The sequence below is a fragment of the Cylas formicarius genome, unplaced genomic scaffold, assembly GCF_029955315.1.
Source record: "Cylas formicarius isolate icCylForm1 unplaced genomic scaffold, icCylForm1.1 PGA_scaffold_10__41_contigs__length_53128322, whole genome shotgun sequence".
Taxonomy (NCBI): domain Eukaryota; kingdom Metazoa; phylum Arthropoda; class Insecta; order Coleoptera; family Brentidae; genus Cylas; species Cylas formicarius.
Window position 1 is genome coordinate 45,385,144 of NW_026844214.1, and position 25,190 is coordinate 45,410,333.

A 25,190-nucleotide genomic window follows, 5' to 3' on the forward strand; every position below is an offset into this window, starting at 1 on the left:
ATGAACAGACTTTATCATATATTTGGCGATCATTGTGTGTTAAGCAATTTGCCATTTGCAATTTTATTTATCAAAAGGCCATCATTAATCAAACCAAAATTATCTTAGATTGTTTAAGTATTGCTGCTATAAGACGGCGATTCTACATCTCAGCAAGCCGATCTACCAGGAAAGGAAACCAAAGCAACTCGCGCACAATTAGAACGAATTTTAAACAATCCGTTCGGTGGTAGAAACAATATGGAGAGATGACACAAGTCGTACATTAGCGAACGTTTGATAGTTTGACGTAGCCATTGATTTAATGCCCCATTGTTCGGAACCATTCGAGTGGTCAGGGCGTGTGACCGCGTCACTTCCTTTTACGGCCTCTTTGCTCTGATAAAACCCAATGACAGGTTAAATTTAGGAGCAGAGATGTAGCGCAAATGGTTCTCGAAACAGACCCGGAAATCCACTATTTCTCCACATTCGACCTCTATTACATCTAATATCTATATCTATATCTATCATAGCCACGTTCCGCGAGCAAAAAAAATCAGATTGGCAGGAAATTACATTAAACTGTTTAAGTCTTTTTTCAAAATTTTGCAATCAAAATTACCTTTAAATACGTTTCTCATACAGGATTTATTTATTTATTTATTTATTTACAAGTCGAAGCCACAGGAGATGGAGAGAGTAGATGCACAACAATTGTATTAAATTATTATTAAGTTACAAAAAGTGCATATTTAAAGTGATAATATTAGATGTAAATATCAAACGCACTAATTGTTTTACTAAAACTACAATATCTCCTTTCTCCCCCTCCCTCTCCTTCAGGTCGTGACTTGAACTCGGAAACCGGAATACTTTTAGTAATGATTTTTTGTTCTTTGCCTTTTACCAAGCAGGGTAAGGGATGGAGGGACGAGGCGGGGCCCTCGGAGCATGGAAAAATTTAATAGACAATTTTTTTTTCGTTATTATTATTGTAAATTCTGGTTATTTGTACATTTTCAGCGCTTTGCGTAATAGCAGGGACAGCTCAAAAATTCTATAAAAAAAGCTATTCCATATTATTATAACTAAATCATAATTAATTTATTGAAAGTGTTATTTTTTGGATAATTCTATGGATTTGGCCTAAAGCCAGAGCATTCGAAAATCGTATAAATATCAAAAACAATTTTTTTAATCGATAGAAATATAATTACTAATCAGTAACGTTTTTTTATTAAACACCTTTTAATAAATAATTATAATTATTATACATAATTTTATAAATAGGGGGGAATGGACCTCATCGGCCAGAAGCTTCACCAAAATATGGGTACATTTAGTTAAACTTAGTCCAAAAAAAAATCGACTTGATGGTTAAAAGCCATAAAAAATAATAAAACGATTAAGTGGGCCGCCTTGCCCCACCCTCTCCTATAGAAAGAAACGATCGAACATCATATAGAAGAAGCCTTCAGAACAAAAGAGCACTTGGTTCCATTTTCCAGATTTGAAATTAGGTTGTATAAGCTTAGGTCAAGAGAATTCTTCACTCTGTTAGTGTGTTTAAACTTCCTAATTCGATGAAAATTTGAGGAGGACCTGGGATATCTATGATTACACAGGTCTACAGTGATTTTGATGTTGGAAACCTGTTTGCTTATCTGTATATTTTTTGGGGCCCTTTTTTAAAAAAACGCCATATTTTTGCCCTATCATTGCTATGTAATTTTTTTTATAGCGCTCTATATCTAAAAAATGTTATTTTCTTAATATACATACCTATGGCATGAATATATTTGTCCCATGATAAGCATGATTTTTAAATGAATTAATTTTTATGAAATTTAATATGTTTTGGCAACACTGGATAATATTGGATTTCTCTGCAAAGCAACAGAGTAGGCGCAGAAGCGTCGATACAACGTTGTAAACTGCTTATGCGCAGTTTGGTTGTATTGGTCGTCGTGCTGCTGTGTTCGCGTCTATTGTCTTCGTTGCTGCGTATTTCTAGTGTTCTAGTGTTATATCTATAGCAAACTATAACTTATTTTGTTGAACAATGTATACCACGCTTATTTTGGTGTAAAAATTGGCGACCGAGACAAGTCCCAGGCTGCTTATACTGTTTGTTTCGTTTGCGTTGAAGCATTAAGAAACTGGCAAAAAGGTGGAGGAAATGTTTAATCTCTGGCGTTCCTATGGTATGGCGAGTGCCTAGGGATCACAATGATGGTTGTTATTGTTGATAGTGTAATCTTCAAAGATTCAACAGAAAAAATAAGAAACAAATGGTGCATCCCAATCTTGACTCTGCTATTCGACCAGTTTCTCTTGGACCAGATGTATCGATACTTACCACCCCAAAAGAAGTAGAAAACGTCATATCGTCAGAATCAGAGGAATCTAATTCCGACCCAAGTGACTCAGATTTCACACCAGATTTCAGAGAGCCCTAAGTGTTTAACCAGGGCAAATTAAATGGTTTAATTAGAGATTTGCACCTTTCAAAGGATGCATCGGAATTGTTAGCTTCCAGACTTGACAAGCATTTACTGGAACCTCACATCAAGCTTTTATCGGAATCTCTTGTTCATTGACTAAAGTAAGCATAGTTTAAAAGGCGTTTTATTGCGGCACGGTAACGAATTGGCCTCGGTTCCCGTTTCATATTCGGTACATTTAAAACAAACGTATAAAAATTTAGGACTTCTTTTGAATAAAATAAACCACCAAGAATATGGATGCTTGTGGTGACCTTAAAGTGTTGTGCATGCTCCTAGGATAATAGGAGGGTTCTACAAAATTTCCATGCTTTATTTGTGAGCGGGATAGTCGGACTAGAGATAGACTTGGAATCAGATAAAACAGGCTTTACGCCTGGCGGCAAAAATGTAAGAGATAGCTTAGTGAACCCCAAAAAATTTTTACTGCCTCCTCTCCATATCAAACTTGGCTTGATGGAGCATAATAATGATAGCGGACTACTGCTGCATGTTAAAACGGGATTTGCCCTTAAAAACACAGCCGAATATCTGGACAACGCAGCTTTCTGACAAAAAAAACATTTCACTGAGAAAAGTCTGAGTAAAGTTTTTCTTTAACTTTTTTAAACTATAATTCTACTTATGCTAGAAATGCTAGAAATATATCGTTTTTTTTTCCTTTAATATTTGCTCAAAAACCTTACGCGATACAAAATAAATGCGCAGAATTTTTGAAATCAGCCTACCAAAGTTATATAAAATCAGTTTTCAAAATAAAAACATCTATCAAAAAGTTTAATTTTTGTAAACCTGTGCTATGGTTTCCATATTTACTCTAAATGATAATACGCATCCACAGAGACGTCGTAAAATGCGTACAAGAAGTCTTTGCTGCTGGAGACCGTAACACTGAGGAAGCTTCGAATCGGTGTATCCCGCCATCGTGCACAGGAATTCGATATGGACGATTTTGCTTTGGGTGCTTACAAAATCCAACTCGTCCAACAATTGATGCCACACGATCACCTAGCAAGGCAGAAAAACTGACTGCTTGATGTGTTAACATAAAAGTTACAGCACCTCCAAGAACAAAAAAAATGTATACGATTAAATGAAATCTGCATTTCGATTACAACAATTGTTTTTATTTTTGTAAAGAATAAAAACGATGTTCCGTACAAATGGCAAATTTGTGACCTGATTTTGAATTAGATTACATAAGCTTAGGTCTAGAGAATTTTCACGCTTTTAGTGTATTTAAAGTTCCTAGAACGAAGCGAATTTGATGAGGACGTGGGATATCTATGATTATTTGAGTGTAGGGTAGGGTAGAGTCTAGTTTTTCTTAGCTAATCTGAATGACTGACACAATCAAAGGCATTGGAGAGGTGGCTCCAGTTGGAGAAGTAGCACACGTCCTTTAGCACTAATAAATAGAGAGTGTCTCGAAAGATTTGTGATTAACCGACCAAGGGAACAGATAAATGACGATAAGGTCACAATTGTAAAGAGCTTGGCCATAGGAAGAAAACAGTTTAGACAACTTGTGAACGAAAAAATCAGTCAGGACTGACGAAATACGAAATACCTGAAGTGGATGTAACACCTTCCTTCGAAAAACAATACTAGAAGTAACAGCAAAAAATGCATCCACAGAACTACCCAGACTGTCTACAGAACACAACTCTTACCCACAAACATCTTAACAGTGAACTTTGAAATTTCAAATTTGATTGTCGTTCACATAATCCGTGAACGTTCAATGTATGGTTTACAAAGGCAAGGAGATAAATATGTGTGTGTAATCAATAGAGATTGACATCAAAGGGCCCTAGCAGCCGATGCTGTAGATTGGGCGCGCGTAAAAGATTTCACCTATAATATTCTTAAAAAAAATTATATTGACCTCAGCGTATTCACCTTAGTAACTCAATATCCGTTCAACTTGTTGCTTTCAAAAAATCAGGCACGTTTGGCAATAACAATTGACAGAACGCGTGACACCCGGGCGCCATTCTTTAAGTTGGGATACCGGCATTTTATTACTTGTTCTCGGGAAAGTAGACAACGCCGGTAGTCAGCAAAAAGGACGCCGCAAAGGAGTCCACCGCGACTATACAGAGTGTGAAAAGAGCGCCGGTAAATACGGCTATAAAATTGGCACCTCTCTTAAAATGGGGTAATTACGATGGAACGATGTACTAAAATATCTATAAAGCCTATTATATGTTATATGGCCGTCGTAAATCATATTTTATTGACCAAATAAAGTTTGCGAGTTGTCTGAAGGGTTTCCGTTTATGCAGCAGACTTACACAACACAGTTTAAAGCGCATTTATTATGAAATGCTAATGATGTAGCATTAGAAACATATAAACAAATTTTATGAAGTTTCCATGGACGATGGAAAAGAACCATGGAAGTGGAGGCGACAAGGAAGCTGAGTAAGTGACATGCAAAGGCTAGTGAATCTGTGAGTTACTAGAGCAATGAACACAAGGAAATATTCTTCCAATACAGATCGATCTACATGATCCGTCCAATGTAAATTACTACAAGGCCAATGACCACTGATTGATCGATATAGCAACAACTATGGTCAGCTTTGCAGGGATATAAAGGCAGAAGTCACTATTAGGGCTGTCTATGGCAAGCAAGTACTGCTTTGTTAAACCTTACGGAACTTAAATCTCAACCAGAGAAGACTGTAAACATGACTCACTAATAAGGTAGAAGTAGGAGCTCTGATATAAGAATTCCGAAAAAAATAAAAAAATACTCTTCCAACGGGCACGCTAACAGCAATATTCCAATCAGAGAAGAGTGGAAAATGGCCCACTAATAGGAGTTTTGTCATTCTGGAATACATACGGGTCAAAAACCCAAGAAGCTCGGATATCTGAACCCACGACCAAAATAGGATTTTTCATTCCAATCGGCAAACTGGCAACAGTATTCCACGTAGAAATTACCAGAGATTAGATGAATTGTTATAAAATAATCTACTAATTAGTTTTAAAGTACTGCTGTTTTTCAGTTTTTCAGTTACATGCTAACGGAAAAGAAATTTACAATCCAAGAATAAACCTAAGCATTTACTGGAATCATAAAATTGCAGGAGAGAATCATTAATTGTTAACAAGAGCTAATTTCTTGAATTTTCAACTTGAACATCGTTTCTGAAAATTACAGCAGCTGATTTTGTAGGCTTAGTTTTTAGTAGATGATCCGTAGCAATATTATAGAAGTTATTTAAATCAGAATTTATATGTTCCAAACTTTGCCGAATGATGATGATAATTAAGGTGATTTAGCCACATGTGAAACTGAGAAGTTTAAACAGTAAATAGTAAAATAAATATAAATAGTATAAATAACATTCTCGCAGATATATCCTGACTTAAATCCTGATTGTTTCTCTGGTAGTATTCTATTTGCGCTGGAATGCTCAGCTGCCACTCTATTACTGTAAGACTTTTGAGAAAGTAGGAAGAATGCTGATCGAACGAAGATCAGTGACCCCGGACGGATTCTTAGTTTTTGGAAATTTAGTAGTATTAGTATTTATGTTTCCAAGTATACTGAAGACATCCTCCTCTCCGACCAGCTCAAAATTAAATTTTTTCGATATATTTTAAAATACGTTAATATTGTAATAATACAGAAGTTCGGTTTTAGAAGTGGCGTTCGAGAAGTTAGAAGTAACAAAATAATCATTTAGTGCGTTCGCATCCTTTGTGTTTGAATTTCCTTCTTGAATCGTTGACCTCCACGTTGGAAAAGCTCATCTTCAGTTATGAAATTTTTGACATCTTGGTACAGATTGAGAATATAAATCTAGTTGCCGGCTAAGAATATCGTAGATAGTACACTGCTTACCATTTAGTTTATATTGAAGATGTATATATATATATATATATATATATATATATATATATATATATATATATATATATATATATATATATATATATATATATATATATATATATATATATATATATATATATATATATATATATATATATTTTAAGAATACATATTTAATATTAACATAAAACTCTTTTTTCTATAATAAGGTATTCTTTCTTCGCAGTCATGCAGTTATTTCTTACCGTGAATCCGCAAGCCTGCTGATGCAGTGCCTCGTTTGCTGAGTTATTCCGCCTCCACAGCTCCTCGAACATAGACTCCAGTCGCTCCAAGCAGACCATTCGCCGATCGACTTTTCGCGTGTCTTGTTGGCAATTTGACTTTGGTACATATTGTGCACCTGTTTAAATTCAAGGAAATTAGTGAGGAGGAAATAATAATAACAAAGGGAAAAATTAAAGAAAAACTATTTTTTTTAATTTATCGGATAACTTTGTTAGGTAACTTAAAATAAAATACAATTTTTAAAGGATGCACTGTATACATTTTACACAAAAAAAAACTCTTACATGAAGCTAGAAATTGAAATTATAAAAATTAACTCTTCCAGATTATTTAATGTAAAATTCTATTTAATAAAAAGGCGTCAACGCGTTAGTACATATTTAGAGCACTTTAGTGATATAAGTCAAAATCTTGAGCTAAGTTAATACTTTCAATATTAGACATATGGAATTATATTAAGTTATAGCCTGGTGGGGGAAATTAGAAATTTTATGTCAAAGATAAAAAAATTGCTCAAGAAACTGCTGAGTAATACGTTAATAATTTTTGGATGTTCATGCAAAATAATAGTTTCGTTGTAGTACTTAAAAGTTGAATTGCGGTTTCAATTTATCTTGGAAGCATTTTGATTTTTTATTCTTAAAGATATCCAGATAAGCACAAAACCAAATATACGGTTAGTAACTAAGATTTTATCCAAGTTGCATCATATGTTTTAAATATATTATATATCCGTTTAATAGAGTATTTTATTTCGATTGCAATGAAATAACACACTTTATATTTTGGTTCACTCGTTTCTGACATATCGCCAAAAATAGGAATATGAGAATATGAGAGTAAAAACTGTCCCTGTAAAACCCGCTTAAGAAATTACAGCAGTAGACGGATATGTACTGCAAGGAAGTAGGGTCTGATAGGGTTTTGAGTTTAATTACGATCGTGGTGAGTTCTAATTTGAATGTTGAATGCAGCAAAACTTGCAATTTGACTGAAAAGACGTCGGCGCATGAAAAGTTGAGCTGCCAGTAAAGCTTTAAATAAAATTCAGTTAAATTGCCGATTTGAGACTTTTTTTTAACCTATGTCCCACATACGACCCACCCCAACCCAACCCGTTTCGATTATACGGCGTCGATTAATTAATCGTCTTGCGTTTTGTTTAGTCGGCGATTGGATATAGTTAATTGCGCACCAAAATTAAGCCGCCCCTACACGGGCGGTCGTGTGGGCGTGTTTCGACCAGATTAAATAATGCCCTCGACATGACTCTTGAACTTTCGCATTTCCATATAAATTGTTAATAACAAGGTTTGTGCGTGGACGCGCGGTGCCATTTCTCTCGACCAATCAGCGACGTCACGACCAATTAATTTCTTATTTCGGTTATTCCAATATTTACCGAGGCAAATGCAGGGGAAAACGGTTGCGGACTACCGCGACAATGTCCGCTTTTCAGTGCTTTACACGTTTACGGCGAACGGTACATGGGATTGTTCTGAAAATTTGGTTAGTTCCATAAGCGGCGGCGATGCTTTATCGCTGCGACGTTGCCGTTTCTTGGAAAAAGTAGGGTCAACATTGAAAGTTTAAAAGGGACACCATGCATTTAATGCAGTTTCAGATCAGCTAATGCTTATGATTATTTAATTATTAATTATTATTATTAATAATTATTTAATAATCCGAGCAAAATATAGCTTCAATTATATTTTAATTAATTTAATTAAAATTTTGGACTTTGGTTAGGGAGGTAGGGGGGGGGGGGTGGGACAAGGCGGCCCACTTAAGCCTTTTATTATTTTTTGCGGCTTTTAACTATCTAGTCGATTAATTTCTGACTAACTTTAAATAATTTACCCAAATTTTGCCGAAGCCTCTAGCCGTTGTGCCCCACTCTCCCCTATTTATAATGTGGTATATAATAATTATAATTGTTAATTAAAAAGTATTTAATGAAAAAAGCGGTACGGATTAGTAACTATTTTTCTATCTATTAAAAAAACTGTTATTAGTATTTATAAGATTTTCGAAGCTTTAGGGTAAATCCATAGAATTATCCAAAAAATAACACTTTCAATAAATTAATTATCATTCTGTTATAATAATAGAATTTTTAAGCGGTTCATTTTACCCCCGGTATTACGCGAAGGGCTAAAAATATTCAAATAACCAGAATTTATAATTATAATTTAAAAAAATTGCTTAATTTTTGAGGTGGCCTCCTTGCTCCACCTTAGTTTTTATCATAGAGGGTTGGTCAAATTAAATTTCCTTTCGAATGATGTATCATGTCCCTATACTTAAATGTTTGGCTTCTGAAATAAAAACAAGTGTGCAAGTGCAATAACAAAATATTAGATACTTAAAAAAACTGCACGCTAAAAAATGAATCCAATTTTTACATAAGGAATTCGAAATTTTCACCATTGCATTCTAACACCGTTTAAATGGATGAATGGCTGGAAATGGCAGTAGTCTACTTTATCTCCGATGGATCTATTTTATTCAAACCATCGTACAATCCGATGGCGTAACGTAACGCAGAAGAAACTTCCGTTTTTGATATTTCGATCAGCACTGAAGACGATGAAAACCCAAGAACTGGTGCGTCAACACGAATGAAGAGACGAAAATTGAACTAAATTTTGAAATAGTGAATCAGATGTGGATTAGGTCTACTGGGGATACCACGATAAGAAAAACGTAACCATTTCTCTACCTCATGGTAGTGTGGAAATGAGTATTTTTGCCGAAAGGTGTATTGATTTACACTTTACGGCGCTCGTCCGTCGAAACTGTAGATTTTAGGGAAAAAAGGTTATGACATGGATTGTAGGAAATTTTCGCTACTTTTATTATGTATAGATATGTGTTTCATGTAAAATACGTCGGAAAGAAGTTATTATCAAAAAACTGCTTTAGGTCGCCATTTTTTCAATATGGCGGCACAAGCGCTAAAGATACGAGATGACAAGATTAAGATTTGGGAAGAGCACATCAAAATCTAAAAAATTGCCATTTCTCAAAACTCCCTGAAAACTTTCGAAGTTAAAATACTAAACGACTGTACCGTAATGGTCGAAAAAGCGTTTATTTATACTATGGCAACGCGACAGATCGACGATCTCTGGGCATGTGAAAACGCATATAGCCGTAACGTTGCACAATAACCTGAATGTACCGTCGCCGATGCGTCTCATTGTTGAATTACCGGAATCAACTGCGCGGAAAATTAGGAATTTATCTCAATTTGAATGACGAGATCGAAAAATGGTGCGGACGTGAACGCTCTGTAGAGTTATTTATTTGAATTATAAATTATTTTAGATAGAGTCGTCACGCCGACGATGGTCTGTCGCAAAGATGCAGAGGTATACGTCTCACAATTTATGATCGTTTTAAGAACAGCCAAATCAGACGGGTCACTACGAAGGCGCAACACAAAAATCAATACTTAATTTTAAAATTTCGTGTCTTAATTGAAAATTATATATTAAAACTCGTGTTTTACGTCGAATTTTTAAAATTTCAACTTAACTCAACCTTTTAACCAAAAATAACTCAAAATTTTACTACCAAACTTTAATACACGTTGTCTCAATAGCGTAACGTATTGCAAAAGAAAAGTGTCCTCTCCGGTTCAATTCAAACAATATATATAATTTAAAAAAGAAATTCCGAGTCGCAAAAGGTCGAGAAGTAAGGATAGTCCCTCAGAAATAATTTTTTTTTAAATATCTTTTTTCAAAGATAAAATCTGAAATTAAACACTCTTATAAAAACCAAAAAGACCCTAAAAATTTTGGGTCGCAAATCACAACCTATAGGGATATTTCCCATATTTCAGTTTATGTAAAATTTTAGAATCCCCAGCAACAGCACGGATTTTTTAAAGGGAGATCCACCATTCTCAATTTAATGACTACGTCTCAGTATATTTTTGAGGCTATCGATGAAGGTTCTCAAGTGGACTTCATATATATTGATGTTTCACAAGCGCTTGATCAGTTGGATCACGATATTCTAATCCACAAGCATCGTACTTTTGGATTTTCTGAATCGCTTGTTGATTTGTTTTCTCCATACTTGTCTAACCGGACTCAGTAGTTCTATCTTAATCAGATGTCCCTCAAGGCTCAATACTGAGGCCATTATTTTTCAACATTTATTTTGTGTTGTTTTGTGTAATATGGTAATGAGGTTTTCTTTTTTTAAATCCAATGTTTTAGGGTACACTTTCCAGTTTAGGTGGGAGGAAATCATCAATTCGTTTCTACATAATAACTTGCAGCTTAATGCATGCAATGTAGTGTTTTTGATTATTCTCTTTTTGATAAACCTTCTTCCCGTTCTAAAACTTTTTGCGATTTAAGTAATATTCGACTCGAAATTATCCTTTGCTCCTCATGTTATTAAGGTAAAGGCAGATGTCTCAAAAAGCTATGGATTTATCGTAAGACTTTTAACAAAACAGAAGTAATGACAATATCACACGTCAGGTCACAATTAGAGTGTCCATCAGTAGTTTGGTCTCTTGGGTACAATAGCCGCCATAACGCTTTTCGCATGCAATAGTATTAAATAAATTTGATTGTGTCTCTGAGTGATGGCCATGATTACCATCATATAATGACTTTTTTGAAATCTTAAATAAGTTTCCCTTTCTTTTGCTCTTTTTTTTTTATTAAGAGTTAAAACTTCTCTTAGGTTAGATTTTACGTTAAGTCTCGTGATGTAATTATTCCATCCACTGCCTCTGTAACTGTAATACTAAAATAATTTTAATGAAAGTATTTACTTTAAAATAATGATATTTGCTATGTTGCAAAAAATATATGAATTACAAAGTGTTTTTCTATATTTTGATTATTTTTTTAATGCTGTATATACAAATTGGGACAATGAACAACACTAAATTTGAATTTATGGTTAACGTACTACATTTTTTCTAACAGAATGACCAAAAAGACTATATGATAAAAAAACCATAACCTCTTATGATAAATGGGGCTTTTAAAAGTATCGTAACATTTCAAGTTAAAACCGGTAAATTTAAGTTTGTATTTGTTTTTGTGCTGTGTATTTTCTACCCTTTAATAAGTATCTAAGTGACTCGAATTTTACTCTGTCTTATAGGCAACCTAAATCTGGATATTGGTATAGTAAAACTGCTAAAAGAAACAGTTTCAGGAAGCAGTAAGACGCTTGAGAAAAAGTCTGGAGTACCTATTTCCGAAAAACCATTGCAAAAAGACGAAATGGCATTTTCGATTTGGTCTTAATTTGAAAGAGATTAGGAATTTTTTTTTAACGCAAGTTTAAAAAATTTTGTTGAATTTTTCTTTCCACTTCTTCGAAATTTGCAATATCGTTTTAATTTCCGTTAACTAAAGGTTTTGCCTTAAAGTAAATGATTTGTTCTTTTAGGAAAAAACTTCTTTTCGAATATTTTCAAGATGAAACATTTCTTCAACCTCTCAAATCCGGTGGAGACAGTGCATTACGTGGTGAAAGTAACAAAAAAAGTGTGCTATTTGAAATACAATTTGAGTTTATGCAGGGTAACACGCGCATAGGGACCCTAAAATCAGCGGAACTAAATGATTGCTTATATATAAATTTAGCCACCTTATATGTGTATAGCTTTTGCTGCGGTTTAGGTATATTGCTTATTTATTTGTTGAGGGCAATGATATTATTATATTATATATAATATTAATGACTCTATTAAATAGCGAAGAATGATTGATTTGTTTTTGAATTAGATTCGGATGGTGCTACTATAATATAGCCTTGAAAAATCAATATTATCTTTTTTAAAACATGAATATATGAATATTTATTTATTTATTTATTTATTTATTACAAAGGTGCCCTAACATGAAGAACTAACTTCACAATTTACAAGGACACACTAACAATTATACCATTATTTAATTAACAAAGTAAAACTTATAAGCAAGTACCTACCTATATCTACGATAAGCAGAAGATATAAAAAAATAATAACAATCAAACTACCAAACTAAACCAAAACTAACACTGTATATTAAGTGCGTGAATTACAAAAAACAAATGTGAAAAAATAAGGAAAACAAATCAAAAATTAAAATAAATTTATAGAAAAACCGTAATTGCTTGATTTCGAAACGAATTAAGTGATAACGCAAAGATGTCAATGTGCGAAAAATAATTATTGTAATGTCTATGTAAAAGAGATATTGGGGAATTGTTACCTAAGTTTGTATTAAATCTAGGCACTTAAAATAATGAAGGAGTTCTTGTTATAACGACTCTGGCATTGAAGGAGAGTTTTTCCAACAGTAAAGGACAGTCAATCCTACTATTAATAATATTATGCAAAAATATAGCACTGGAGATAATTCTTCTAACAGATAACTTCAGTATATGGTAGAAATTAAGACTAGCTTCATACGAATGACTTAGTAAGTTACGGTTAAATCTAAAATTTAAATGGAAAACAAACTTTTTTTGTATTCTCTCGATTCTGTCTATGTATTTATGATACTGAGGACTCCATATCACACCGCCATAGTCAAGGTGAGATCGAACGTAGGAATTGTATAGAATAATAAGCGATTTGTGATCCTGAAATTCCTTGCTAACTCTTAATATAAAACCTAAATTTTTATAAGCTTTTTTTACTATATTCTCAATGTGGGTATCAAAACTTAATTTTACATCTATAGTTATTCCAAGATCCCTAATCTGCTCTACTTTTTTTATTTTCACACCATTGAATGTGTAGTCAAAGTTTATATCATTTATCCGCCTGCTGAACTTAAGACAGTAACATTTATCAATATTTAAAAATAGACGATTTTTTACACAGTATTCATAAAACGATCAAGATCCTCTTGAAACTTATGACAGTCGTTAAGGCTTTTCACGGGCGCGTATGATTTCTGATCATCTGCGTATGATGCTGATTTAGCAAAGAGAAAACATTTACTGACATCTGTGATAAACAGTGAAAATAACAATGGTCCCAAATGGGACCCTTGAGGAATTCCAGATGTGATGCGGGTCGTTTGGGATTTTGCAGAATTCAATTCTACAAACTGAGTCCGAGGACTGATGTAGGATTGAAGAATTTTATAAAGACAACCGTGTACACCGAAATTTTTTAATTTGATCAACATTGTTGGATGGTGAACCTTATCAAAAGCTTTTGAGAAGTCGGTGTAGACGGCATCTATCTGCACCCTATTATCTAAAGCCTCAGAAACATCCTGGACAAAAAATCAGAGAATGCTGCACAGATATCTACATTAGTATAAAAACTACGATTTTGATACGTTACTGATTTTGGTATGTTTTTTGATTTTTTTTTATTATTTACAAAGCTCCAGAATGATTTCACATTATCTTTCAGATTACTTTCAGTGTTTTTAACATAGTTTTTGTAGTCTGTGCTTATTGCAGCTCTGACCTTCCTACTCAAATTAGAGAATATGACATAATCAACAGGATTGTTGTACTTTTTCCATCTTTGGTGTAGTTTATATTTTTCTTTAATAAGCGCTCTCGTACTTGGAATGTACCAAGTAGGAAATTTATTATTTACTTTTTTCTTCGGAACACTATCCGCGACCACCCCGTAACAACTATCGCCACTATCGAATATCCACTTTACTTTCGAAGCATTGTAATCGCCCAAAATAACACATTTTTTTGCAGGACACATCTGCACAATACTAGAAATTTTATTTAGGTGCGCATTGAAATTTTCAACACTTGATTCAGGAGGTGCATATACACAACACAGCAGAATAGACACAGATGCTTGCAGCTTAATTTTCACCCACAGATCCTCAAAAATCCCATCACAGCTCCAATCAAGATGTGCTTCTGATTCGAACTTTTTCGCGACTGCAATAAAAACACCCCCACCATCTTTTTTGTTTGATCTAAGTAGATCTCGATCCAACCTAAAAACTTCGTAATAATTTGTATCAATGAACTCAGAGTCAAAAATATTATTATTGAGCCAAGACTCAGTAACACAGAAAACATCCGCTTGATCACTTAATGTAGATAAATAAAACTCTTGCAATTTTGTTCTCATCCCACCCACATTCTGATATTTAATTTTAAACGCCATTGATAAAAAAAAACTAGAAAAAACACTATATTAAATTTACGTTAAAATTTCACACACAAGGTCATTTCAACATATTTTCAGATAATATTTGTATCACTTTATCCTTATGGTTCAAGTATATTTTGCAGTCAAAAGTCCAGCACTTGGCTCCTGGATTTTTTCTGCAAAAATCGCGGGTTTTCTTGAATAACCCTTTATATGAATGATAATTGATGAATATGACGATACTGTTTGCTGATGAGACGGCATTTATTATCATTGAACACACTTGGAAAGAAACCTTTGCCAAGGCTGAAGAATTACAAAGTCTTGTTAAGAAATTGCTAGCTTATAGCCTACTGTCCGGTGCTTGTCAGACGTGCAAAAAATAAAAAATCAGAATTTTGGTTGTTCAAGCTATAACACGAATTATAAGTGAAATCTTTACGTATTCTAAAAAAAAGTTAAAAATCTTTAGAATCAATTTTATCTTATGCTACGTGTTTAACCCTATCATTCTAAAGAATTGTTTAGTGAAGCGAAAGTACCAAGTATTACTAAAATCTGCGTTGAAACAGTCATCAGACTACTAAGTTTTCACAAGATTCGTAACGAAACCATCAGCCAAATCGTTCCATCGAGTACCGATTGCAAAATTTACTTCAATGCAGAGGAGCCTTCTGTTTGTAGTGTATAGAATGTGCACACTTCCTATAAATTTGCAAAATAGGGTATATACCCAAAAATTAAGAGGCTCCTCGACTCCTGGTTATTTAGTGTTGACTATGACATTTTGGAAATGATAAATTAACTGTGAATAAAATCTACTGTAAAAAGCCTGAGTGATGAATTTAATAGTAATGTAGTTTAGATAATAACAAAAACTGAACTAGAGAGTTAACCTATAATTGGGCATAACTAGACTGAACAAATGCGCGCTAAAATAAATGTGAATAAACGAAGTGTTGACTTAATTATTAAACAATATATTTTTTTCGCTTATTTGCAAAATTAAGTTTGGTTCGCAATTCCTTACCCCATGGAGTAAATTTCAAAGGAGAAATGTGCGTATAAAATAATGAAGAGAATGTAGCATGTAGTAGACGTTCAAAGATATAAATAATGGAAATATGGTCCACGGTAGCATAGTAAGGAAAGTCATTGATTTATTTTGTCATTTTTTAAAATATATTTATTTTATAAAGGGCTTGTTGAGTTTTGCGTTGTTATCCTTTATTATAAAATGAAATGCATTATAATATCACTTTTTTAAAAGCTTATGTATGACTGTGACCTTTTACCTGACCTCTGACCTGGTTACTCTTATTAAAAAAAAAAGTGTTGTCTGCATTACAATTGAAAAAAAGACATTTAAATTATAATGCCACATAATAAAATAAGCATCACACAATATTATTTAAAATTTCTAAAATAACAACTTAATAGATAGAAACGACGAGGCCATTATTATAAATTGTAAGGAAATCCTTTTTTCTTTCTGTAGTTCTATTTTTTAGGTTTAACGACATGCAATATTAACGTAACAGGTTCTCTTATTCACAAAACAGTACTATCCATTGGTTTTATAATAAATTTCTTATAAAATATAATAAATTAATAATATCAGTATATGATTACGGTTTAGTGAAAGATTCACACATAATAACAAGAAATAAAACTGATTTTTCAAATAGTTTAACTGAAAAAAAAAAAACGAACATTTTTAAAAAAATCATATCTTATTGCTTTTATCTAGGTAATAGACAGAAAGAGAATTATTAAGAAGGTTTAGCTGTCATCTGTAATGTTACAGTTTATATTCATGTAGTCATCTTATTATTATAAGAGAACGAAAAAATGCCCTTTTGTAATAAGGCAGCAATAATTTGTTTTAAACAGAATTATGTTTAAAACAAATTATTAGGCAACACATTAAATATAGAAAAAAAGAAAATTGTGTTGTTTGAACCGACTAAACGAATAATTTATTAACACATCAATATCAAAATATTTACAAAGGTATATAAAATGTTATATTTTGATTGGATAAATTAGCCATTAACCCAATTTTATTGTTTCGATCAAATGCCAACCCTCTTCTTATTTTTGGTGATGGTGCGATATGGTGCCATAGTATATTATATTATCGGGAATAATTCGTAGTATAGTAATGGTTGGTAACCAATGAATGTGGGCGAACGCTCTTAGTGGTCATGCCCAATAAAGAAGAAGACGTTCCGCGGATTGATGGGCGAGGACAAGTTAACGATAGGAATTAGGTAATCCCTCAGTATCCAAGGTCGGGCGACGTAGCAATTTGGCTCATCAAATAATATTTTGTAATCAGATTACCGGCGGATAAACTTTTAATGCCGCCAAACCCGTATCGTTGGCCCACCTTCGACCAAATTAATCCATTAACAAACAATAACGATAAAAACTCGTCCGAGAAGCGAGATTTTATTCGCCTAAGCCCAACACGGACCAGCCCCGACGTTCTACAACAATGAAGTTCGAGTTGAGGGTGTGTACGCGTAATTGAGTTGTATCGCATTAAAATATTTTTTCTATTGTAAAACGGCCACGAGCGTTGCCTAAAACAACAACCGAAAACGGTATGTCATTAATTTCGTGGCAGACTATAAATAATAAATACATAATAAAATCGGGTGCTTTGAGAATAAACGTGGCACAGATGCGAGAACAGGGTTCAGGTTGAAAAGTGAAAATTAAAAAAATTCGAGTGTGCCCTGGATTTTAAAAATACTCATCAATCACAAGTCGAAACAATTTTAGGTTGCCCTGCTTTATTAAGCATTTGTTTATCTCGATTATGTGATTGTTAGGTTACGCCAAAGATAAGACCTCATGCAAATCTGAATTCAATTCTGAATTTTTGTGTGCATAAAATTACATTTGTAACAATAATAATTATATATATATATATATATATATATATATATATATATATATATATATATATACATATATATATATATATATATATATATATATATATATATATATATATATATATATATATATATATATATATATATATATATATATCACAAAAGTTAAAAAAAAGATTGATTTCACATAAAAGTGAATGCAGGCTAAAATCTGACAACACTAGCCTAAGCTTACATGTGAGCGATACTGGCCATAGGGTTTTGTAGGATCAAGCCGTGATGTTAGACACTGAACAGAACCTCTTCAAAGAGGGTTCTTGGAGATGTGTTTCATAAATGTTTGCGCAGGAAAGATGTTGAGGGTCTTAGCAATATATATACTCCTCCATCAAAACCATACAAAAAAAATAAAACTGCCCGATTTCTTTAACATGGATAATCTGTAGTGGGTGCCAAATAATTAATCGTATTATAAATGTTTATATTTATTATATCTTTTTTTAATTTTTTTATTTATTTTTCTCTTTTCTCTCCTCAATGTCGTAACTGTTGTTGATTTACATTGTTTCAAGTCCAAAAAACTATACGGTTGTTTTCTCACTGTATAATTGCTTATTAACACACATGACACATGACAGCTGTTAAATCGGTCGCCATCTTGAACAGTAATGCCAACTTAAAGTTCTATACGTCGAAAAAAAACACCCATTATTTGTTGCGATTCGTGTGGAAAGATTTTGTTTCTTATAATAAAGTTTTCGACAAAATCGGCATAATTGTGTTTGAATGCAGGTACTGTTTTGCCCAAGAATTTTTTGGACCACAGCACTTGCTTAAAAGGCAACTCGACTTTGCCACTTGTAATAAAGTGTTACAAATCACTTCCGGTTGGGTATACCAAAGGACTTATTGCGAAGTGTTATGGGTTGGATTTTTATAAACTATTGCCTCCCTGTGGACAAGCATGCCACTTTTAATAGCATCAAGTTTTTTTCTTAAGTCTTCGCTCTCGAATAGTTGCGCTAACTACGAGTTCCCGTAACTGTTATGTCTTACCCTTTTTAATTACTACAACTGTACATAACCTGTTACATTGTATCAATATAAAATTAGAAACAAACAAAAATTTCGTAGTGTCTAAGTTACCCCGTCGTGTAGCCCCGTTTAACGGTTTCTTTTGAGGCCAAAATAGAGAAAATTGGGAAAGCGTCTACACATATACAAATAATTTATATTTTTCTCTATTTCATTCTAAAACTTGGTATCGAACATACCTTGTGAAATACTGATATCTCCTCATTCTTCAGATTATTAAATTGTTACTATTTTTGCAAAATAAAATGCGTTACGCGGGAATTTTTTGGTGTCTTTCCAAATCTCAATTTGTCCTATTTTCTTGTCAAAAATGTTTCTTTTCCTTTTTTCCCCTTCAACAGAAAAGTGATATTGGATTTTGCACTATAATAGGCAAAAGGCCCAGAGAAGACATTCGAAGCAATAATATCGAATGTCAAGGTGACGTTTCATACGTAGTAATATATACGGGGTGAGTCAACGACAGAGTAAAGTTCATTAACTCATTGGCTTCAAAAGTTATGAGAAAATGATAAATACAAAAGTGATAAAGATTGTTACGATGCACAATTTAAAATTATTTGTTTGGAATTCGTTTTGAAATTCATCAATATTTTGCCAATATTTTAATTTTTCTAAAAAAATACTAGTTTTTACACTTGCAGAAAAATTACGATTATTCGAAGATACATGCAACGGAATTTGATTTAGACACTACAGGGAGTTCAATATAAACGAAAATATTTGGAGCCGTACATAAAGGAACAGACAGCAGCCAATAGCAATTTTGGTGATAATGAAGGTTAAAAAAGTAAATAATATTAAACATCTATTACTACAAATTAACTTATCTTATTTGTAATTAGTATTAAGCCCCAATAAATGTTCAAAACTATGCCCTTCTACTTGGAGACACATGTTTAGTCTTTTTCGTATATTTTGTTAGACTGCACGCGTTCCGAACCCTATTTTCTATATTTTCTGATGTTGTATGGGGATTCACATTAACATGTTGAGGTACATCATTCCACAAAAAGCTAAAATATCTAGGCCGGTTAAGTGGTTCGCGAAAAAGGTATGGTAAAGTGTTCCACACCACACATTAAGTGACCGATGGTTTTGGTGATGCAATTCTTGTACCCAGAATGAATTAACTGTTGAATAATAATGCATATTATTAGATTTTTTATCGGCCTCTATTGTTTCGTTTGTAACGATGCAGAAGTGTTGCCCGTTGTTCTAAATCACGGGCTAGAAGTCCTTCTCGAATGGATGTTATTTGTGTTTTCTAGTAGTGCGATTAACGGTAGAATGGGACGTATCACATAAGCTAACTACTTTATCTTGAAGTTGAAGTAAAATTTCCAATTCTTTTTCTTCACTGGTAGCATTCCGGTTTACCACTTTCCGTTTTTCATATTCAATACTCCCTCTAGCATCAAACCGTTCCATTAACCACTGAAGATATCACCTAGTCGGAATACGTTTATTAGGGTACTTCGTCTTGCAAAATTCTGCCAAATTTCTCTTTGTAACCAACCTACGCAAGTATTGACGACGTTCTGCGTGGTCCTTGTTCTCAGGTCTCGCTCTCACTACGGCAGACGTGAGAATTCATTAGTTTGGTTTCCGGTTTCACACACCCAAATGTTCTCGACAGGATGTCTATCAAGTGGCGACCGTGTTTTGTTTTAAACTTCCAACGGCCACTCGAGGTATAGAAAAAATGTCGAAATGTCACGTGGGCGATGGAGTAGCTAACAATCAGAATAGGCAGACTCGGTTTGAAGGCTAAGTAGCGTCTTTATTCAAAGTTTCTAAAGCGAGCGAAAAATCGAGTCGCAGACAAAATCACAAATGGCAATAATTTTTAATACGGACATTAGAAAATTGTTTATTATTATTTTTTCTTTGTTTCGTCGTACTTTATCCTAAGAATAAAAAATTGCTCAATAACTACACTCGACAATTTAAGAAAAATAAATTCTAATATTTTTGGGGGATTGAATAATTGTAAGGAAATTCAATAAACGTGGCAACCCCTGGCAACCCCGAACATGGAATCAGCATGGAAAAAAATCGTTATTTTTTTTCCGTTCTCCGTTCTCTGCTATCCGGTTCTCCGCTCTCTGTTTCAGGGGTTTTCGACGATAACTTCCGAACGGTTTGAGCTACACGCTTCAAATTTTGCACCTTTTTAATCGTCCACGGGGTGCATAAGATGTGAAATGGCTCCGTTGAAACTTCGTCGTCCATCTGTTTTTTCGATTTTCTACTGTTTTTTGGACGTTGCTATGAAACACGATAAGTGCCCGAAATTTGAAACTATCGACTTCAAAATTGGCAGGCAAATAGCGTGTGGTCCCCTAACGGCATCTATCGAAATTGGAGTGGTTGGAGTTTCAGGAAGTATTTAAAAAAAAAATGGAATGGAATGGAAATTCTTGAACGAGAACACGTAGAAGACTTGGCTGCATAAACTTTTATTCTTGACAATTTTTCAAAAATGTACAGGGTAAATTTAAAAAAAAAACTGAAAAATGGGTCCCCCTATTATTGAAAATTGGCGATAACTAAAGGACTGTGTTTCAGATATCAGTTCCTTTTACATGGCGATAAAGCTCTCATACACAGCTAAAACTTTTGTATTTAAGATTATCACGTATCGTACAGGGTGTTTGCGATAATTGGTGCAATATTAAAAATGTAATAGGTGCATTAAATTTGCAGCTACTGTCTTCAGATTTGGCAGAGAAGGAGAAGCTCAGACCCACATTAAGTATTTTTTTGGAAAGTTTGATTTTTTTTTCTTTGTAATTTGGCTTCCCAGAAAAAGACGCGGAAGATCCAGTGCAATAACCTTTATTTTAGGCATTTTTTCGATTACATACAGGGTTTTCAAATTATAAGGCAAAAATCTAAAAGGACCAAAAAATTGTTCTTTTACAGAGTAAATTATTAACCGCGAATCATAAATTGTATAAAATATGGCCAATCGGTTCAAACAGTGTCATACGACGCATCAAGAGCGACAATTTTTGTATTTGTTGTTTTCGTTTATCGCTATTTCGGGGGCGCAGTCAAGGCACGATGACGTCATTGATTATTACATCGCACTGCATGGTTTCAGAAAAAACTTCATTTTTGGAAAACCGTTTACTATTTCGGAAAAATTCATGAACTAGGAAACGTGGAAGATCCAGGGCTATAACTTCCATTTGCGGAATTCTTTCAATTACGTACTGGATGTGTCAATTATGGGTAAAAAAGTAAAAGGCCCTGAAAATTGCCGTTTTCGTGGATATCCGTTAATGAAAAAATATAAAACATGGAATAATTTGATCGAGAAAGTTTCAGGTTTCGTCTACCATACAGGGTGCGCGAGATACTTGGAATAATATCATTGGAAATCGTTATTACTTCGATCACACAGCGATTTTGCGAAGTCCCATAGCACCTTCTTTTTATAATAAAAACTTGCTTCGCGCTACGCGCTACCAACTTGCCCCGCCCAGCGACGATTTTTCGAAAGCAATCTTGTTACTTTCGAAAATCGATGAAATCGGATTGTGGAAAGTATCTGCGCTCGTATAAAAATTTTCTATCTCGGTAACGGTAAGTCCTACGGGATCGCCGTTGGTACAGAAATGATCACCGTCGAAAAAAAAATTTTTTTTGTCTGTTTGTCCGTTCTCCGTTCTTTTCTTTTGGTTTTTCCTAAATAACTTTCGAACCATTGGAGCTACAAAATAGAAATTTGCCTAATTTTTAACCCTCCACGAGGCACATAAGCTTATAAGAAATGGCCCTGATCCGACGCCGGTATACATCTTTTTTCGCGATTTTCGACTATTTTTTGGACCTTGCTATGAACCACGATAAGTGTTCGAAATTTGAAGCAATCGACTTCCTATTGAAAATTGGGCGGCTGGGGGGTCGGGAAGTATTTAAAAAAAAAATAAAAATCGCGTGTGCAAGGGTCTACAAAAAAGACCATGTTTCAAAAACCGTTTACAAGACCGAAAGAATTCTTGAACCAGAAGACGCAGAGGAAACGACCGCAAAAACTTTTTTGTGGTTATTTTGGCATCCAGAAAAACAGCTTTTCCTCCAAAGCCATTCATCCGATCGGAAAAATTTTACATTCGTAATACGTGGGAGACCCGTCGCTATAACTTTTGTTTCACGCATTTTTTCGATTATATACAAGGTGCTTTAGTTATAGACAAAAATCTAAAAGACTCTGAAAATTGTTCTTTTAAAGAGTTAATTATTAACCGTAAATCAATACAATACATAGCTAAACAATAGCTAATCCGTTAAAATAGTGTTATAGGCAGCATCAAGAGCTACAATTTTTGTATTTACGGCTTTCGTCTATCACATATGCTGTTGGAGATATTTGAAATAATTCAAATGAAAATCACTATCTATCGCCCTCAATCTAGGCGGCAATGACGTCATTTAATATTACCACGTATTGCATGGTTTCAGAATACAAATAGTTTTTTGAAAACCATTTTACTCCATTGAAAAAATTCGGATACCAGGAAACTAAGGAGATCCCGGGCTATATCATCTAGTTCGAACATTGTTGGAATTATATACAGGCTACATCGTTTGTGGGCAAAAAAATCTAATAGATAATAGAAATTTCCGCTTTTGTGGGTGAATTATTGGCGATACATGAAAAATTTTTAAAGACGTGATAATTTGATATGAACAGTATCATAAACTGTGTCGACAGCAAGTTTAAGGTTTCGTCTATAATACAAGGGTCGTAAGATATTTGAAAGAACATAATTTTTAATTGCAATTACCAGTACAAATTTTAATATTTACCGAAGTGTCCGTAACTTTCAAGTTCGACGAGATGTGAAGGACACTTTATGCAGAGTGTATTCACAATCCAATTACATCGATTTTGCGAAAGTTCCATAGCGGTCCGCAGGAGCATAATAGAAAAACAATGCGTCCCTCTAGGACAAGAATCCGCGAAGCGCTTTCTTTTTAAAATAAAAAGGTGATTCGCGCTATTTGCTACGAACTTGCCCCGCTCACCGACGATTTTTCGAAAGCAATCACTCGCTTTGCTAGGGCCCAAGCAAACTAGATGTCGTTTATAAAAATTAATGGATAAATTTACCAATTTACTAATCGCTAAAAATATTTTGCAAGCTACTACCTGCATGACTTGAACTGAGGTGGCTTTTACTTGATGAAAATCCATTTATCAAAATAAATAAGAACTAAAAGTTCAGATTTTCACGAAATTATATATTATGACATGACAATTGTTTCGACAACACCGTGTCTTTATCAAATGTAATATCTACAAACTACCTGCTACTATATATACCGAAAAATGACCATAAAACCTTAATTAATGTTGTTGCGAGAATTTAAGTTCACTAAAGGAGAGGTATTTAAATCTAATTGATCGTTAAGCAATACATTTGAATGTCTCATTTTGTTAATCTCCATGGCTTCCAATAAATTTAATTTTCTCCTTTTTGTGGCTGTGTGCAATATATCAAAATTGTCGTCAAAAAAAAAATTATACCAAATACAGAACACGAACAATTTAAAACAATTAGATACTTAGGAGAACCTAGCGAAAAAGTTTCAAAACATTTGTCAAAATGTGGTTTAAAATAGCTTTCAGAATTAACGCAATAGAAAAATATTTAAAAAACAATAAATCGAAATGTCCAAAATCCCAAAAATCAGGTGTCTACAGGTTAAAATGTGGATCTTGTTCTAAAATTTATATTGGACACACAGGTAGATCCTTCAAGAAATGCATTAACGAACGTATAAGAGCGTTTAAAAATAATAGTCTAGATTCTAATTATGCTACACACTTTAACACAGAAAAACACATTTTTGACGACAATTTTGATATATTACACACAGCCACAAAAAGTAGAAAATTAAATTTATTGGAAGCCATGGAGATTAACAAAATGAGACATTCAATCGATCAATTAGATTTAAATACATCTCATTTACTGAACTTAAATTCTCGCAACAACATTAATTAAGGTTTTATGGTCATTTTTCGGTATATATAGTACCAGGTAGTACATTTGATAAAGACACGGTGTTGTGGAAACAATTGTCATGTCATAATATATAATTTCGTGAAAATCTGAACTTTTAGTTCTTATTTATTTTGTTACCTGCATGGCGCCCAGATATAATTGTTAGGGCTACGGGAAAAAAGAGAAAAATTGGGAAAGGTTTATATTGTATATGTAATATAGGACACCACTCGCCCTAACTGTGGTTATATTCGACCGAGGGTACGCTCCATCGCATCTAATTCCTTAATTAAATTTAAAAAATTACATTTTTTAATCGATTTTTTGCCTGGTTGTTTCGTTTCAGCGTTACATTGCAAGTGTACAGTATTTCACAGATCACAGTGTTAATGCGTGTTAATGTTGCCAATTATGTCGATTTAAATG

The 25,190-nt window shown here is 33.6% G+C and overlaps 1 protein-coding gene across 1 annotated transcript in view; it reads right to left on the reverse strand.

Moving 5' to 3' along the window:
* LOC132696212 (thrombospondin type-1 domain-containing protein 4) overlaps positions 1–25,190 on the reverse strand; it is a 265,404-nt gene that overhangs the window by 139,689 nt on the left and 100,525 nt on the right. Inside the window, exon 3 of the mRNA XM_060660924.1 lies at positions 6,585–6,742. Coding sequence (XP_060516907.1) covers positions 6,585–6,742 — 158 coding nt within the window. The remainder of the gene's footprint in view (positions 1–6,584; positions 6,743–25,190) is intronic.